The sequence below is a fragment of the Carcharhinus amblyrhynchos genome, chromosome 8 (assembly GCF_965287045.1).
Source record: "Carcharhinus amblyrhynchos chromosome 8, sCarAmb.v2.hapA, whole genome shotgun sequence".
Taxonomy (NCBI): domain Eukaryota; kingdom Metazoa; phylum Chordata; class Chondrichthyes; order Carcharhiniformes; family Carcharhinidae; genus Carcharhinus; species Carcharhinus amblyrhynchos.
In genome coordinates, this window is record NC_137331.1 from 106,209,843 (window position 1) to 106,230,003 (window position 20,161).

The following is a 20,161-nucleotide window of genomic DNA, read 5'->3' on the forward strand; positions in this document are numbered from 1 at the left end:
AGCAGTCTAACAACACCAGGTTAAAGTCCAACAGGTTTATTTGGTAGTGCAAGCTTTTGGAGTCTTGCTCCTGCTTCAGGTGTTGGTACATTGATTAACTTCTTCAAAAAATAATTAGACAAATGCTGTGTTAGCATTAGACAAATGCAGGCTCGAAGGGCTAGATGGCCTACTCCTGCTCCTATTTCTTATGTTCTTATGTGTTATGAAGGTTGCATCAATAAGCATAGTTGAACTCCTTTTATTCACAGGCAGCCTGTGGTTTGGAGCACGGTAATAACATTTAGCTGCTGAAGAAGTATTTAAGTTCCTCTGTCTCATTAAGGTGACTGCTCCTGTCCAGATAGTGGAACACCAATACAAGAGGATGTGTCATCAAGTCATGTTGATCTTCCTGATGAACAGTCCTTTTGATTGCTTGCAAGCCCTTGGCTCACTTGGTGTACAGGAAGTTGAAGGCAAAGGACTCAGCAAAAATGACTTTTTCTCAGTTTTTGGTGGGTTGAGGAGCGAATTTCGAAAAGGCTGGCCACCCTCTTCCTTGTATCCCCATGTTAAATTAAATTGAACAGGGAACTTTATTTCTCTTGAGATCCAATATGTTAATTATATAACATGTCCTTTCCTTCCTGCATTGTATTCCTGGAGCTTTTGTTCTCTTCCTCCCCCAGTACTTCAAGCAACGCCCCCAATCCCCACTAGCGATCCTGCTGTGCTTTATTCTTAGGAATATAGCAATAGGAGGAGGTTATTGAGTCCCTCAAGTGTGCTCTCCTAATCACTTAGCTTCTGACTGACCTGTACCTCAAATATTTTTACTGGCCTTTGTTCCATTCCACTGGATCCCCCACCCCTAACAAATTTCTGTTGGTCTCAATCTTGCCAGCTCCAATTGATACCGCCTTTTGGGAGAGAGATCCAGATTACCGACACCTTCTATGTGAAGAAACAGATTTCACTCCAAAATGGCTTGCCGAGTGAAATCGTTACTGTTTATTTACCCAATCGAATCCTTTCAGTCACTTAAACTGCCTTAATTAGACCAGCCTTCGAACTTTTAAAGGAGAGTCAGGGCAAGCTTACGCAACCTTCCCTTGTAATTAACCTTTTCAGCCACAGCATCATTCCGAAGGAAACTAAATGAATGCCCTTCTCAGATCTCCTTCTCTTTTCTGATGTTTGGTGCTTGCAGCCATACTTTAGACACCAGGCCACAGATGAACAGAACCAAGAGAAGTCAACCATCATATGTGAAAATAGAGAGGGAATAAGTAAGGAAATGCTCTGTTTATATTGCTTGTTGAGGAGACTATGGACTTATTTCATTAGAGCTAGGGCATAATTGTTGCGTCATACGTCTCCCCAGGATTATTCCAGAGGAGTGAATGTGTTTCGGCAGAGGGGGATGAGGTTTACAGATTTTTGATGTTGCCTAGACAAATCTAGAGACAGATGGCTAAATCAACTGTTTGTCAGACACGTTGCACTTGAGGAAACAGTGCTGTACTGGGAGGGGGGCGACAGTTTAGATTTCACTGAGAAAAGTTGTTTAATTTATTTTGTCCAGAGTTGTTTTGCTGATCAAACACAAGTTTTATGAGTACGAACAAGCTGTTTCATATTTCGACATGGAGAACGCACAGAGCTGATGTCACCCAAATATTTTGACTTGAATTATGGAGACAGAAGCAAAATTGAAATGGCACCGAGAACATTTTTAAATCAGAATTTTACGAGAGCACAATGATATCTTGCAGTATTCCCACTTAAATGTCGGTACTGGTTGTGTGCTGATCGTTGTTATTCCCCAGAATTAGTTCAGTTGTTTTACTCCAAACTCAGCAATTATTTAATTTATTGTTGACTCCTCCCTTCTGTCTGCCACAGGCACACAACACAGCAGGAGACGAACAAAACTATCAGCTCCTCAACGAAGTATATTAAGCAGCTCTCGGAAATAGTGCGAGGATCATCCAGGGTAAGTGCAGCTGAAATGTAACAATAACTTCAAATATTATGCACACGAGTCCTGAAACCAAAAAGTAATTGCCAAAAAATTAAAACCAGTCGGATTTGCATATAAAATATAATTACTTCTCTACTTGGCCGTTAGCCATTTTTAACTAATATAGTCATTGCACTTTCGCATCCTGAATTATTAATCAACTTTAAATGTGGGTTTTATTAATACATTAACGATGAAATCCCATTTAATATGTAAACTCTACCATTTGTTTTTGTGGCTGATGTGCCAGAGTTCTTTCTCTTTGGCACTTTTTTTTGTGTTAATTTACCAAAGGAGCTCAGATCACCACTGCCGCTTGAACTGATTAATCCATTCTCCAGAAGAAATAGACCAAATTGTGTGGAGTTCAAACTCTAAAACACTGGCAGAAATATCACAGAAGTTTCCATTGTGAGAAACCATAGAGAAATCATGGAAACCCTACAGTGCAGAAGGAGGTCATTCGGCCACCGACAACAATCCCACCTAGGCCTTATTCCCCCAACCCCACATACTTACCCTGCTAATCGCTCTAACCTATGCATCCCAGGACAGTAAAGGACAATTTAGCAAGGACAATGCACCTAGCCTGCACATCTTTGGACATTGGGAGGAAACCGGAGTACCCGGAGGAAACCCACGCAGATGCTGAGAGAATGTGCAAACCCCACACAGACCGTGACCTAAGGCCGGGAATCGAACCTGGAGCTGTGAGGCCGTAGTGCTAACCACTGTGGAATTTGGCTTATTGGATCAACACCAGACAGTTAGCCCTGGCTGTAATTGGCTGGAACTCCCTAAACTGACTTTGGAAATGAAGGACATTGACTAATGCATGGGTTGGACACATTAGGCTTTCACTCCATTGTGATAATATATTAATGGTCCATATTGTTGTTAATAAGGAAATGTTTAAACATGTAGCTGAGTATGTGAGAGACAAAGAGTTATGGTGTGGGATAAAATGCTGGGAGGCCTTGCTGCTCCCCCAGTAGACTCACCTAAGGTAATCAAAATTTGTTCTCATCATTCAGTCCGACGTTGCAGTCAATGTTGATTGCCAATTGCTGGATTTTCTCCATTAATTGTGCCACAACCTCTTAAAATTAGAAAATAATACAGGTGGGTATCATTGTTTCCAAACACATGAGCCACCAGCTGGCCACAATGCCTACTTCTGGAAGCTGCGAAACTGCATTCCATGGTCTTGCCCACTTGTACCCCAGTCCAACACCGGCATCTCCACATCTTGCCCACTTGCCCAGGTACATAAGGATCATGGCTTTTCAGTTCCACAAGCACCCGGGGGCAGTTTTCTGGCTGTGTCGTTTCTGGTGCAGATTCTGTTGGGGCCTTTCAGGGTTGGAGAAACATGGGGGAGCAGGTTTTTAGGAGTATTTAGCACGGGCAAAAACCCATTTTGGGATATTACAAGCCCCATGCCTGGATGTAATCTGGTTCCTGCCCAGCAAGAGTGGGAACCAGATTACAGATTTAAATATTCATCGAAATATGTTTTGATGATTTCAAGCTAGATTCTCCCTGCTCCAACCCTTGGGGGGCAGCGGGATCCCAGCAAGAATCATTACTGGTCTTCATTGATGGCGATACTGGTGGGGATGCCTGGAGGTCATTGAACTCTTCGGTTGGTTGGCGACATGGGGCCAATCTGTCAGAACTGGAACAAATCTTTCTCCTCTCCCTAAAACTGGCTAAGTGCAGAAAGATTGCTCTGCCCTTCAGCTTATTCCTACCCTTCCCAGTAGGAAGTCCAGCGAGTGCCACTCTCTCCTAGTCCTGACAAGTGGGGACTAGCTGCTGTGGCCTCAGAGATTGGCAAGAAGGTAAGTACTGCCTCCAACGGTGCCAGTTATAGAGCCATAGAGTCATAGAGGTTTACAGCATGGAAACAGGCCCTTCGGCCCAACTTGTCCATGCCATCTTTTTCATAAACCCCTAAGTTAATCCCAAATGCCCACATTTGGCCCATATCCCTCTATACCCATCTTACCATTGTAACTGTCTAAATGCCTTTTAAAAGACAAAATTGTACCCACCTCTACTACTATCTCTTGCAGCTTGTTACAGACATTCACCACTCTTGTGTGAAAAAATTGCGCCTCTGGACACTTTTGTATCTCTCCCTCTCACCTTAAACCTATGCCCTCTAGTTTTAGACTCTCCTACCTTTGGGAAAAGATTTTGACTGTCAAACTGATCTGTGCCCCTCATTATTTTACAGACCTCCATAAGATTACCCCTCAGCCTCCTATGCTCCAGAGGAAAAATGTCCCAGTCTATCCAGCCTTTCCTTATAACTCAAACCATCAAGTCCTGGTAACACCCTAGTAAATCTTTTCTGCACGCTTTCTAGTTTAATAATATCCTTTCTATAATAGGGTGACCAGAACTGTGCACAGTATTCCAAGTGCCTTACCAATATCATGTACAACTTCAACAAGACATCCCAACTCCTGCATTCAATGTTCTGACCAATGAAACCAAGCATGCTGAATGCCTTCTTCACTACTCTGTCCACCTGTGACTCCACTTTCAAGGAGCTATGAAAATGTATGCCTACATCTCTGTGTTCTGTAACTCTCCCCAACACCCTACCATTAACTGAGTAAGTCCTGCCCTGGTTCAACCTACCAAAATGCATCAGCTCACATTAGTCTAAATTAAACTCCATCTGCCACTCATCAGCCCACTGTTGGCAGAGTTGGCCCCTCTGGCTGCTGCCAGGCTGCAGAGGGAGGTCCTTCTCCCTGAGATGGGAGTCTTGGGGAGAAGGATGTTGCCAGGACTTCAGAAGCTGAGTTACAGAGAGAGACTGAATAGGTTAGGACTTTATTCCCTGGAGCGTAGAAGAATGAGGGGAGATTTGATAGAGATGTATAAGATTTTGATGGGTATAGATAGAGTGAATGCAAGCAGGCTTTTTCCACTGAGGCTAAGGGAGAAAAAAAACAGAGGGCATGGGTTAAGGGTGAAAGGAGAAAAGTTTAAAGGTAATATTGGAGTGGGGGGGGGGCTTCTTCATACAGAGAGTGATGGAAGTGTGGAATGAGCTGCCAGATAAAGTGGTAAATGCGAGGTCACTTTTATCATTTAAGAAAAACTTGGATGGGTTCATGGATGAGAAGGGTATGGAGGGATATGGTCCAAGTGCAGGTCAGTGGGACTAGGCAAAAAATGGTTCGACACAGACAAGAAGGGCCAAAAGGCCTGTTTCTGAGCTGTAATTTTCCATGGTTTCTATGGTCTCGTGACTGGACTTCTTCCAGCCTTGGGAAATGTAGAAATCACTCCTGGAATGGTACTTTTGGGAAAAAAAATATTATTGTCTGTGGTCTGGAAAACGTTTGGTCAATTTAATATCCATGCCCGCTGAACATCTGGAATCCTTCAAAATCACAGCAGTACTCCATTCTACAGTAGGGATTGCCCTTGATTGATTTCAAAGCCCCAGATGTTACCTGACCTCTTTGAAGTACTTTGATTGACAGGAGATACCCAGTTTCACTTGGCAGATTCCCTTATTTTCTCTCCTTAGCCCCAGGTGCTCTGAAAGCTTTTTGAAGCACACTGGTTGATAGGTGCTCTGAATTTCACAAGGGGGATCTCCCTTTCAAACTTGAATGAGCCCCAGCTGCTCTGAAAGCTCTTAGAACTACTTTGACAACTCTAGAACAGGTCAAAGAAAGCATCAGCCCAGGGTTGTTTGCACAAGTAACTGATGTTTTGTTAGTTGCTAAAGGTTTTTCTGAATGTCAGCTCCAGGGCAGATCAAACAGTTCATTGTTGATACAGTCAGTTCATGCTCCATGAAACTTGTGTACTTCCTCTTTTGAGTTGCTGTGGTTTCTAATCACAGTTTTTGTTTTAAACAGGCTTTCTATTTGACTGCAAGATTGTTCTAGAAAGACCAGACATACAGTCTGAGTGCTTCTTTTCCATAGTTGTTCTTTTTCAACTTATGCTGGAACAGCATTCCTGTGTTGGGGATTGTATTCAGCCGCAGAAGAGATTGGCACAACTCTGAATTATCCTCCAAGAGATCCTCAATGAGGATTTTCTAGTAGCCACCCTATAATTCTCGAGGTAGATGTTATGGACATACTGGGGCTTCAGAGGCCTTTGGAGCCTCCATGTGGTCAGGTACATGGTTGGACAGTGCCCTGGTTCTATCCCCTGACACCATGGCCATGTCACCCTGGCAATGTCATTCTGGTTGTGACCCACGTCACCTTATCTCTGGAGGGTTGCAATGTTTGTAAGGTGAATGGAGGAGGATTGTGACACTCTAGTCTGAGAGATTTAAAAAAGGCGCTCCGGTCTTGAAGCCAGACTTGCAGACATCTTTCATGCTGATGATTTTTTACAACCGAAGAGTGGTTGAATCACACCTGGTTGGTGCTACTGGTGGCAGCACTTGGATTTTTTTCCAGGAGAATCCATCTTCATGGATTAATATCTTGAGGCATAACTCCTTTCTTGTAATTTTGTAGAAAAAGGCTTAAGCAATAATAGATTTCTCCCCTTTCAATACTGACTGACCTACTGACAAAATTACCTGTTTTGCTTCTATTTATTTCAGATTTCCAGTCCCCATTCAGCTTCTCTTTATCCCTAACATGCTGAAGGTGTCTGAGTGAAAGGGGCTGGTTAGAAATTAGCCAGATTCTCAGTACGTAAACTTAAAGTTTTAGGGAGGGAAAAGAAAACTATTTAACTCCTATTTCTCTTTGTTTTGTCTCCAGCGAGAATGGTTACAATTGGATAGGCTCAAGAACCAGCTCTCGGACTCCATTCAGCGCTACGGAGGGTTGCAGAAGGTAAACAGTCAACCACTCGATATCTTGTGATTGCTTATTAATATTAAAAAGACTTCTTGTTTACCCAACAATTTTGGTTTTTGAGCTTGGACATTTATCCCTCCACCCCTGTGTCACAAGCTTCTTTGTGCTGGAATGCACTGATGGCTGCTCCTCTCTGATGTAGCGACTGCATTCATCAAGTATTGTCAAGCTTTGATAACTGTGAACCATTAAGAATGGAAAGCTATATAAAGGCTGCCGTTAGGGCCATCGACTTCTCTTATGCTCACAACTTTCTGTACAAAAGATGATTATTTACACCTAAATTTATCACGTGTAAACATTACTCTTCCATATCTTATCACTGATAAAAATAGCTTCTTTAAAGAAATTAAGAAAGCTTTTAAAAGCAACTAAGAGATTAATGATAACCATATGCGGCAACAAGGTGATTAGATGTTTATGTCTGCATTTCGTTAATGTACTTGGATTATGAAATTGTCTCTGTGCATTTGCCTTTGGTACATAGAATCAAAGAAACCCTACGGTGCAGAAGGAAGCCATTTGGCCCATCAAGTCTGCATGGACAACGATCCCACCCAGGCCCTATCCCTGCAACCCTGCAACACATATTTATCCCGCTAATCCTGCTAACCTACACATCCCAGGGCACTAATGCAATTCAGCATGGCCAACGCACCTACCCCACACATTTTTGGACTGTGGGAGGAAACCGGAGCACCCAGAGGAAACCCACGCAGACGTGGGGAGAATGTGTAAACTCCACACAGTGACCCAAGCCGGGAATTGAATCCAAGCCTCTGGAGCTGAGAGGCAGCAGTGCTAACCATTGTGCCACCATGGCACCAGATTCCAACCTATCACGCATTTTCTCTTTTCATCTCCACCAAAGCATGGGGAGTTCCAAATGAAGTGGTGGTGGCAGGCGGGGGAATGGCAAGGGGCCTGATCCAGGGATGATGACAGGGCATCGGTTGGGGCTGATAAGCAGGGAGAGGGGACTGGGGAGTGGTGGAGGTGGAACAATAGGACAGAGGGAGGAGGAATTGATGGGGCGGATGGTATGATGATTTCTAGGCTTGGAGAAGCAGTTTGACACCAGATTAGGGAGAGATTGGGTGTGCGGATGGTGACAGTGGTCTCGGGGATGGAGGTTGAGGTAGAGGGTGAGATCAGGTGAGCGATAATGAAGTCTGGGGAGAGGAGGGTCGGAGGCCCAGTGAGGGTGAGGGAGATGTTCAAAGTGTAGGGAGAGGTGGCTGGAGAGCTGGAGGCCTCGAGGCCCTGAGGTGCTGTGGGGAGTGAGGAACTCAAGAATTTGATGTAAACTCTCTCCCTCATCCCCACCAAACCCAAGCTCTCCCATTTTTAGGGGGCTTAAAAATTCTCCCATTTAGTACATTTGTATGGAGGTTAGGCTAAGCCATTATAAAAGGTTAGTTAGGCTTCAGATGGAGTATTGTGGTCAACTCGACATTATATTTGATGGGAAATGAAATAGCCTTTTCAATAAGTTAGTTGGAAGAAATTTCAACATTCGGTGCTGAATAGTGGACAAACGGGGATGGATTTTATACTGTCCCACTGATTGTTTAGAATGAGGAACAGTCCAGAATGTGGCCTTCCTACCTGGGTCCGGACGAGATTTTATTGGGGGGTGGTTGGGAGCTGTCAGATTGCCTGTCTATCCCCGGGCCTACTGAGGTCCTTATGTGACCAATTAATGCCACTTAAGGGCTTCATCTCCGCCCGCTTGTATTTTACCCAGAATAGTGATAGGCCTGAGCCAGGCAGGAAATCTGGCAGTTTTTGCTACATTCCCCAAAAAGGCCATTCCCAGCCTTTAACTATTCCCTGGCCCTCCCAACCCCTCGAGCACTCACCCTTGACTTCACCCAATGAAAGCCCTTAAAGGCAGACCTCATGTGACTGCTGGTCATTTTAAGAAGTGGACAGTGCCCCTACTGGCCAGTGCCAGGGTAGCGCTGTCCATTGCTAGTTCATGATGTGGAGATGCCGGCGTTGGACTGGGGTAAACACAGGAAGAAGTCTGACAACACCAGGTTTAAGTCCAACCGATTTATTTGATAGTAAACTCACAAGCTTTCGAGGTTCCCCTCTTCGTCAGGTAAATGGAGAATTCTGGCCTCAGGCAGAGCATATAAAGCACAGACAGTTTACAGATTACTGATTAGAAGTAATCTGTAAACTGTCTGTGCTTTATATGCTCTGTCTGAGGCCAGAACTCTTCATTTACCTGACGAAGAGGGGAACCTCGAAAGCTTGAGAGTTTACTATCAAATAAATCGGTTGGACTTAAACCTGGTGTTGTCAGACTTCTTATGTTGCTGGTTCAACAGGCAATCCCATCGCATTGAGGAACCCAGCTAAACCTGGAATTGGAAGGTAGGTCTTGGCACAGGGATGTTGGGATGCTCTCCAGTTCAGAAGGCCAGGGGGCATCTTTAAAAAGGTAGAGCATAATTTTTGCAAGGGAAAGCCTCTGATGGATCATGAGGTCTGCAGAGGAGGTTCAGTATGTGTCCCTCCCACCCCAACCACCCCTCCCCCCCCGCCCATTCGACACTAACCCATTTGTCCATTCAACACTTAACCCACTTTCCTCTTCAACAACAGCCTGTTTGATTCAAGCCTAAAGCTGCAGACAAAATATCAGAGGCCGTTGGATGACACCCTTACGTGGCAATCATTTGGGTGGGCTGTTGGGCGCTTCCTCTGTCATCTGTACACTTTCAGACACATCGAGGGGCGGACTGCATTTAAGATGCTCACCTGCTCTTCAAACCTGCTGATGGGGGAAGTGTAAAATTCAGCCCGTAGAATCAGGGAAAGCTCAAAGTGTGGGACAAGAGAATCTCCCCATACACAGGGGAGAATGGACCCCACTATGATTCTTGCATAATAATTATCCAGCAGAGAGAGTTACATTCTTCTTTGTGATGCATAAAGCAACAGAAAGTTCAGAACTTGATTGAGACATTTTTTGTTAACCTTTAGATTTCTGGGCAAAATGGAGCATCAATGAAATATCAATCCATTGGCAAGAGACAAAACGATCTTTCCATTTCATATTACCTGTCCCATCTAGAGTGCTGACTAATGTATTTTAATCAAGTGTGCTGTACTTGGCTATAATTGTTTCCTGCGCATCATCTTTCATGTTCACCTATTTCTTAATTGCACCTAATGGAATTGTTCGCCATTTACTTGTTGGGAGAATTGCCTCAGAGTCCCAGCATGATCAGTTCACCTGCTTTCTTACAAATGCAGCAACTTGTACTTACTTTGGTGCAGCAAAGAATGATGAATATTACCTTTAACAACTAATTGCTTTCCTACACAGCGCCAGTCAAAAGGTTTGACACAATTGTGCAGACCTTGTCATTTCAAATTTTGATGTGCGGCACCACAATGATTATTGATTCCTCCTGCTCCCTGTAAAGTAGAAGTTGAGTTAGGAACTTGTTTCTGGAAGCACGAGTGAAATGGTCAGGGTCTAACAATTTTTTTATGCCTCAGGCGTTTGCTTTACATTTAAGGCTGATTTGCAGTTTAATATGTGTCATGCAGCACAATTACTCTGAGACTGGAAAATGGTTCAGTGCTATTTTTTATCTTGATGTGCTGTTATTTGGGTCACCGATACTGTACTCAAGAACGTAAAAAAAACAGATGAGAAAACTCTTGTGGGGAATCTAAGCAGATCCCTTTCTTGTCTTAGCACACTATGTTCTGTATATCCTTAATAATGTTGCCTCTGCCAGCCTGCATGACACATTTTCACCTCTCCCAGTAAATAGATTTTTCCCACCCACGCAGCGACAGGGAAAATTTCATTGATGTGACTCCTTTCAGTCTCTTGCGCTGTCCCAAAGCACACCACAAACAATAAATTACTTTGTGAAGTCCTGTCACTGTTGTTACGTGGGAAAATGTCCAATCTACTCAGGCACAGTGGTGGAGGACTACAGGATTAATAACAAGTGATTGGTGGTGCTATTTGAGGGATAGATGTTGGCCAGGACGCCTAGGGCTATTTTCTGGACAGGATTTCCCACCCACATCCATACCTCCTGGCGGCATGTTTTCATAGAACGTAGAACATTACAGCGCAGTACAGGCCCTTCGGCCCTCGATGTTGCGCCGACCTGTGGAACCAATCTAATGACCCTCTAACCTAAACTATTCCAATGTTATCCATATGCCTTTCCACTGACCATTTGAATACCCTTAAAGTTGGCGAGTCCATAACTGCTGCAGGCAGGGCATTCCACACCCTTACTACCCTCTGAGTAAAGAACTTACCTCTGGCATCTGTCCTATAATTACCACCCCTTAATTTAAAGCTATGTCCCCTCGTGTTAGCCATCACCATCCAAGGGAAAAGGCTCACACTGTCCACCCTGTCTAGCCCTCTGATCATCTTGTATGCCTCTATTAGGTCACCTCTTAACCTTCTCTCTAATAAAAATAACCTCAAGTCCCTCAGCCTTTCCTCATAAGACCTTCTCACCATACCAGGCAACATCCTGGTAAACCTCCTCTGTACCCTTTCCAGTGCCTCCACATCTTTCTTATAATGCAGCAAACAGAACTGTACGCAATACTCCAAGTGCAGCCGCACCAGAGTTTTGTACAGTTGCAACATGACCTCACGGCTCCGAAATTCAATCCCTCTACCAATAAAAGCTAACACACCGTATGCCTTCTTAACAACCTTATCAACCTGGGTGCCAACTTTTAGGGAGCTATGCACACGTACACCGAGATCTCTCTGCTCGTCAACACGACTGAGTCCTTCCGTTAGCGCTATATTCTGTATTCCTGTTATTCTTACCAAAGTGAATCACCTCACATTTTTCCGTATTAAACTTTTCTGACGATGGAGGTGGCCTGCAGGTAGAATCTTCTGCGTGGTTCACTCATCGTGCCATGGGGGGAGGGATGGGGTGGGCAGGGTCCTTTGGGTGGGCCCCTTGGGTGAGCTTGGAAAATCCCGCTAGTGAGAAGTGGCAGAAAATCCCATCCTCTATTTTCTATTCAGTTCTGCTGGGGTATTTCGAGCAATCCGGTCATAGGGCAATGGCCTACAATGCATGAAACAAAACCAAAAGAAGCCGAGAATATTCAGCAGAGTAAGAAGTCTCACAACACCAGGTTAAAGTTCGGCCCCTTCGTCAGGTGAGAAGGGGCAGAACTCTGAAAGCTAGTGGCATTTGCTACCAAGTAAACCTGTTGGACTTTAACCTGGTGTTGTGAGACTTCTAGTTGTGTTTACCCCAGTCCAACGCCGGCATCTCCACATCATGAATATTCAGCAGGTCAAACCATACTCATAGAGAGGAACAGGGTTAACATTTTGAGTCGTGATAACACTGCATCCGGACTGAGAGTCATCATGACCTAAAATGTGTGAACTGCTGAGTATTTCCAGCGCATTCTGTTTTTCTTTCAGGTTTCCAACATGGGCTGCACAGTGGCACAATAGTTAGCACTCCTGCCTCACAGTGCTAGGAACCCAAGTTCAATCCCTGGCTTGGGTCACTGTCTGTGTGGAATCTGCACGTTCTCCCTGTGACTGGGCAGGGTTTCCGCTGGGTGCTCCGGTTTCCTCCCACAGCCCAAAAAGACGCGCTGGTTTGCTGCATTGGATGTGCTAAATTTTCCCTCAGTGTACCCAAACAGGCACCAGTGTGTGGCACTAGGGTGTTTTCACAATAACTTCATTGCTGTGTTAATGTAAGTCTATTTGTAACAATAAATAAACTTACAAAAAGACAGTATTTTGTGTACATTGCATGATGTCATGGATGTAAGAGCACCATTGGATAACCATTAGTGGAAGCCTATGTCTTACAATGCAAGGGGAAGAATAATGGGGTTAATGTAGAAGACAATGTCTTCTCTTACATCCATGACATCATGCAATGTACACAAAATACTGTCTTTTTGTAAGTTTATTTATTGTTACAAATAGACTTACATCAAGGGATCTTTAATATCTTTGAAGACCAATGTAAAGTGACTGTTACTAACTATCAGAATGGCAGTAATCTTTTGAATTAAGTATTTATTACTCACAGTTTTAATCTTTTTTGTTACCTGCTGGTTGTGAGATGTATCTGATGCTGTCTTCATGTTCTGTTAGTGCAAGTTATTCATGAAGCAAGGAAGTAAAAATCAGTAAGTTTCTCAGTGACTTTAATTTTGTTAGTGAGTCTGACAAATCTACAGTTAGTTTTGGTAATGGAATGAATTGGAATTGCATAGCAACTCATCACGTTGCTCAAATGGCTCAAAGCATTTCATGTACAAACACTTAGTTTTGGGGGTCATGGCTGCTGTTTTGTCAGTTATGTTACTGTGGCCCTCGCATCACACAGATCCCTTGAATGGCTATGAGGTGAATGAGAAGTAATTTTTTTTTGTGTTGGTAGTTGAGCCAAGAGTATTGGTATCACGAGAGGTCACTATTCATCAGCTGTTAATGCCTGTCCAGAATTAGCTGGAAAAGTCGATGGGGTTTAACTTTTCAGGTTCTCTCTCAATCAGCGCGTTTCAAAAGCTTCCCTTCTATTATGTGCTTTTGTGCTTTACAGAGTAATTTCCTGTTTGGCAGTGTGTCCTGGTCTAGATGCACGAAATCTATTGAGCTCCTATTGTTGACAAACTCTGTTAAATCCACAAAAGAACTTTGTTCCAGTAAGAGGTTTCGTCTGAGGAATTTCTGACATTATATAACACTCGGTAGAAGTTCAACGACAGTAGCAAGTTCAAGTGGGAGTTGCATAACAGTCAGGCCTGGAGGGGCGGGGGGGCAATTTTCCCATCCCACCCACCATGGCAAATGTAGCAGGCGGGAGGAGGGTGCAGACCATGCAAAAGTCCATTGACCTCAGGTGGGATTTTCTGGTTTTGGGGCGAGCGTGGCCAGAAAATCCCACCCAGGGGGCTGTAGTTTTGAACTCTGCTCCAGGACCTGGATTAGGTTGACAATGCAGGACACAGGAAGCACTCCACCGTTAGAGCTGTCATTTTTGTGATAAGCTGTGGCACTGAGGCTCCGTGGGCACGTTAAGGTGGATGTAAATGATCCAGCGATGTCTTTGAAATCGAGCAGGTATTCCTGCCAGTGTCCTGACGGGCTTTTCACACTCAGTCATCACAAGGTTAAGAAACGGTTTTGCGATAATATATTTAATTTGTTATGTCCCTGCTGCAAGTGTTTTGAGATGTTGCATTTTGCCTATGTAACAATGACAATACTTCAAAAATAATTTATTGACTGTCTCACACTTTGGAATGCCCTGAAGAAAGCTATAATGCAACATAAGTGGACATGGCCGACCACAAAGGTGGGACAAGCAAACTTTCAAAAGGAGATTGGATATATAATTGAAAATATGAAAGTTATATGTTATGGGTGAGTGGAACTGACTGGATAGCTTTCTCAAAGAGCTAGGATAGGCACAATGGGTTCAATGGCCTCTTTCTGTACTGTACATTTCATCAACGATCTGGCCTGCCTCCCCCCAAACAAACCACCGTCACCGATATGAGTCAGAGAGCCGTCAGAAGCTCTCAACTTACCTCTCCAGAAGCTGGGCGAACGCAATGGTAGAGGGGGAACTGCCGGTAAGATTGGGCTTACCTGAGGCATGGTGGCACAGTGTTTAGCACTGCTGCCTCACAGCACCAGGGACCCAGGTTCAATTCCGGCTTTGTGTCACTGTCTGTGTGGACCCTGCACGTTCTCCCCGTGTCGGCGTGGATTTCCCCTGGCTTCCTCCCACAGCCCAAAGATGTGTGGGTTAGGTTGATTGGCCATGCTAAATTGCCCCTTAGTGTTGGAGGATTAAATGGGAATAGGGTTATGGGGATAGAGCTTGGGTGGGATGATTGTCAATATAGCCTCGATGGGCTAAAATGGCCTCCTTCTGTACTGTAGGGATTCTATTCTAAGTGTATTCTTCATCTGTTGATTCAAGAGGGTCTTATCAATTGAATCACAATGAAATTCCTTGAATGGCCAAGAAAAGTCAGAATTACTTATCTAGGGGAAAGAAACATTATTTGAATATATTACACAGAGGATAACAGATCAAAGTTTTGTGTGCAAGACAGATTAAACTTTAAGCTAGGAGCCAGTCTTGGATTACAATTGCCTGGCGAAGATATGCAGAATTTCAAACTTGTTGGGTATGTATATGTTGTCAGAATTACCCATCATCAATGCAAGATTTGCAGTTGCAGCAACCTTTGAGGCCAGGTAGTGCATGCATGCGAGCATGTTTAGCTACAATCAGCAGTGGAGCTTACAAAAAGACCAATCGTTTTCAGAAAAATAGTAATAACGTTGTGGTAAGTAAATGAAAGTGGGATCCCAGAACTGAAAACTAGTGAATGTACTTGGAAGTACAACAGTCCAACCTAATTTTGTTCCTCACCTTGGCCAGTTTTAGTTTCATCTTAATCAGATGAAAGGATTTGTTTTCTTTCTGCCAATAATTAAAAGCTGTGCAACCTAGGCATCTTGAGGGGAATTGCTTGATAGAGCAGATGCAGCATGGTTTTGTTAAGGGGAAGTCGTGTCTGACAAATTTATTGGAGTTCTATGAGGATGTGTCTAGGGCGGTGGATTGAGGAGAGCCGGTGGATGTGGTCTTTCTTGATTTTCAGAAGGCGTTTGACAAGGTACCTCACAAGAGGTTATTGCAGAAGGTAAGGGGGCATGGAGTTGGGGGTAGGGTGTTAGCGTGGATAGAGGATTGGTTGTCAAATAGGAGGCAGAGAGTGGGGGTCAATGGGTGCTATTCGGATTGGCGGATGGTGACTAGTGGAGTGCCCCAGGGGTCGGTGCTGGGGCCTCAGCTATTTACCATTTATATAGATGATCTGGAGGAGGGAACCGAGTGTATGGTGTCGAAATTTGCTGATGACACCAAGATTGGGGGAACGGCAAATTGCGCGGAGGGTGTGGACAGTCTGCAGAAGGATCTAGATAGGCTGGGCGAATGGGCCAGGAAATGGCAAATGGAATTTAATGTTGGCAAGTGCGAGGTGGTCCACTTTGGTAGGAATAATGGTAGGAAGGATTATTACTTACGTGGAGAAAAACTGCAGCAGGCGACGGTGCAGAGGGACCTCGGGGTCCTTGTGCATGAGTCGCAAAAACCCAGCTTGCAGGTGCAGCAGGTGGTCAGGAAGGCTAATGGGATGCTGGCCTTCATCGCGCGGGGGATTGAATATAAAAGTAGGGAGGTCTTGCTGCGGCTGTATAGGGCATTGGTGAGGCCGCAGCTGGAGTACTGTGTGCAGTTTTGGTCGCCACACTTACGCAAGGATATTTTGGCCTTGGAGGGAGTGCAGAGGAGGTTTACTAGGCTGATACCGGAGTTGAGGGGGTTGAGCTATGAGGAGAGGCTGAATAAACTAGGCTTGTACTCGTTAGAGTTTAGAAGAATGAGGGGAGATCTCATTGAGACGTATAAGATGTTGAATGGGATGGATAGGGTAGAGGTGGAGAGACTCTTCCCGTTCAGAAAGGACAGTAGGGCTAGGGGGCACAGCCTCAAGATAAAAGGGGGGACGGTTTAGAACGGAGTTGAGGAGGAACTTCTTCACTCAAAGGGTGGTGAACCTCTGGAATTCTCTGCCCGTTGAGGTGGTGGAGGCTGCCTTGCTAAATATTTTTAAGATGCGGGTTGATGGGTTTTTGATAAGAGAGGGGATTAAGGGTTATGGGGAGAGGGCGGGAAAGTGGAACTGAGCCACGACAGATCAGCCATGATCTTATTGAATGGCGGGGCAGGCTCGAAACGCTAGATGGCCTACTCCTGCTCCTATTTCTTATGTTCTTATGGTCTAAAATATGACTACCAAAATTAATACTGAGATGATTATTTTGTGATGCTTAAGAGATATGAAATATCTGAACATTGTCTTTACTAGCTAATATTTTTAAGTGTGCTTAACAATGGTAACTTACCAAAACAAATCAATAAAATCCTACCCATTTGCTCTGCAAAAGACTAGCAATCAATGCAGTAAATAATTGAAGTCCATTTCAACCAATATTGTTTTATTCAAAGAATAAGATTTCCTTGGGTTACTATATGTGACTAACTTCAGAAAAAAGCATTCAAGGAAAGCATGGTTGCTGTTTCAAGAAAAGTGCATTATTTAGAGAACAGATTTCTCACAATTTTTCTTTAAAGTTAATTTATTAGTCACAAGTAAGGCTTACATTAACATTGCAATGAATTTACTGTGAAATTCCCCGAGTTGCCATACTCCGGCGCCTGTTCGGGTCAATGCCCCTAACCAGCACGTCTTTCAGACATGCAATCATGAACATTTACAATACGGGTAACACAACGACAAGAAGGAATCCCTTCCTGGTGTTAACAAATACATAAGAACTTATGAGAAAAATGGTCAGGAACCATCATGAGCGCTCTTGGTGATTACAGAATTGTTACTGCACAGAAGGAGGCCATTTGGGCCATCGTCTCTGCACCAGCTCTCCAAATGAGGTCATGACTTTGTGCCATTGCCCTGCCTTTCCCCCATACCCCTGCACGTTGTTTCGATTCAAATAATCATCTAATGCCCTCTTGAATGCCTCTATTGAACCTGCCTCCCCCACACTTCCAGGCAGTGCATTCCAGACCCAAACCACTCATTGGGCCTGATTTTACCATTGCGTTGTGCCTGTTTTTGGGTGCGAAAACTTGGTAAAGTCGGGCGTGAGGCGTATAGTGCGACCCACGCTCGTGTCCGTGTTGTATTTCTCTTTAACAAGGCCCAAAAATGGATGCGATCGAGTCCGCAACTGAAACGGGCATGACATCAATTTACTTGCATTTGCATGCACTTAAATTGACTTAATGTGCTGGACGCCCAAACTTACCTGCATTTCCCCCTTTACCACCGCAATTGCCCATCCTGATTTGGCGCAAAACAGACATGGTCCGGAAAGGTCTGATTTGGCCACTTCAGGTTCTGAAGAAGTACGTTCAGAGCTTCCAACGGATCTCTAACTCAGATTGCTCAGATCCGCAGTGGCGGAGGTGGGCCAAGTTATTCTCTGGTGGGAGGTGGAGGAAATAGGCCCGATTGTTTTCTGGTGGGGGGGGTTAGAAGGACAGAAGTGGGTCAGATTGTTCTCTGATTGGGAGGGTCGGGTGGAGGGGAGGTGAGGAGGAGGAGGAAGAAGGAGGCCAGATTGTTCTCTGGTGGAGAAGTAGGGGAAAGAGGCTGGATCGTTCTCTGCTGGGTGGGGGAGGGGGGGAGGCTGGCCAGACCGTTCTCTGGTAGTGGTGGGGAGGGGGGGTGCAGGAGCCGGGGAGGTCCACTGCCATTCAGCGGGCGATTGGTGAGGGGGAAAGTGGGGTAGGGGGTTGCAAACGGCCTGGATAGCGGGAGAGAAAGGGGTCGATGGATAGGGGGGACAATTACGTTGTGGGGTGTTGGGCAATGTCTAATGGGGGCTGTCACTCCCCGGCCGCTTCATCTGCTTTTTGCGGCCCAGGAGTGATGTGGCAAGAGAGCGTTTTTCAATTTTTTTACTGAGCTGCTGAAGTCTCCGATCAAGCAGCAGCGTTTCGAGTGCGATAAACCCCACCCACAGCATGCTTCGGATTTGCGACTTTTTTTTCAGGCGGAGTGCGTGTGAGAACAGGTTTACCCCAACTGAGAACAGGTTTACAAGTTGGATCTGAACTTAGCACTTAGAATCAAAATGGTAAAATCGCCCCCATTGGTGAAAAAGTTTTTTTCCTCATATCACGTTTTCTTCTTTTGCAAATCACTTTAAATCGGTGCCTGTTCATTCTTGGTCATTTTATGAGGGGGAGCAGTTTTTCACTAGCTGCTCTGTCCAGCTCTGTCATGATTTTGAACATCTCTATCAAATCTCCTCACAACCTCCTTCACTCCAAGGAGAACAATCCCAACCTCTCCAATCTATCCTCAGAACTGAAGTTTCCCTTCCCTGGTCATCATATGTGTTTGATGGTGCAAACTTGTAAAACCTCTTGGTCGGTAGAGATACTAATTCTTAAGGAGAGTCAAAAAATCCATGGCTAAATTCAGGTGGAATTTAAGGAAATTTGTCTACAACGCCCTCAAGGAATTGCCTTGATGGTTATACACAATACAGCAGCTGGCTGACAGAAGGGAAGTAGATATGATTCATAATTTCTTGGCACATCCTGTATTTGATGCTAAGCATTGCTTCTCAATTGGTCCTTTCTAGCTGAAAGCCATACAAGGCTGACAAAGCCCTCTTCCATCTATTGTATCAGTACAAGAGGTCATAGACCTCCTGCTCAACTTTATCTCATAATCTGCCAAAAGTAGCCATAGTTCCACATGGCCATAGCCTGCTCTCTCCTTTGATGAGAAGAACTGACTGGTGGTGATTTAACCTGAGGGCCACCACACCTCTGGTTGAATCACCTGGGTGAGGAGCAAGGCTGAGGAGGCAAGCCTTCATGAATAATCTCAGTAAAAATAAAATTATCCACAGACCTCTTCAAACATTTGACTCTATTTGCACTGCCCCTCTCAATCAGCTAATCCACACATTCATCACTCCTTGCTTAAACAAGTTATATTTCAAGTGTTTTGCTTTGATTTGATTTATTATTGTCACATGTATTCTCATAGGTGAAAAGGATTGTTTACTACACATTATACAGACAAAGCATACCATACATAGGGGAGGAGAGAGTGCAGAATGTAGTTCTGCAGTCATAGCTAGGGTGTAGAGAATGATCAACTTAATATACGATAGACCAGTTCAAAAGTCTGATGGTGGTAGGAAGGAAGCTGTCTTAGCGTCAGTTGATGGAAGGTGGAAGAAAGCATACTGAGGTGTCTGGGGTCCTTGATTATGCTGGCTGCTTTTCCAGGGCAGCCAGACAGATTCAATGAATGGGAGACTAGTTTGAGTGATGGACTGGGCTTCATTCACAGCCCTTTTGTTGTGAAAGGCTGTGAATGAAGCCTATTTTAGTCTTTCTCTCAGATCTATATTCCCTTGCCGTGGACCTTGTATTCATATATGACTATCACGATGGGATCAAGCAATTTTATTCCCATTATAAAAATAAATATCTTCTGTTATGGCTAAAATGGCTAGTTTCAATTATTACTCCGGTTGCCCTTTTTTGTATTGGCTCCAGTTCCATATGGTATCTAAGGTTAGTGCTTCATATAAACTAATTCTCAATTCCTGGGGTCAGCCACTGCATTATGACACCCACTATGTCTTTTCCAGCATATTTGT

At 44.4% G+C, this 20,161-nt stretch overlaps 1 protein-coding gene across 4 annotated transcripts in view; it reads left to right on the top strand.

Moving 5' to 3' along the window:
• The window catches only part of tsnare1 (T-SNARE Domain Containing 1), a 735,823-nt gene that overhangs the window by 496,806 nt on the left and 218,856 nt on the right, over window positions 1-20,161 (top strand). For all 4 annotated transcript variants that reach the window (XM_080194990.1, XM_080194988.1, XM_080194987.1 and 1 more), the window contains 2 exons: window positions 1,888-1,978; window positions 6,769-6,843. In XM_080194990.1, the coding sequence (XP_080051116.1) occupies window positions 1,888-1,978; window positions 6,769-6,843 (166 nt within the window). The remainder of the gene's footprint in view (window positions 1-1,887; window positions 1,979-6,768; window positions 6,844-20,161) is intronic.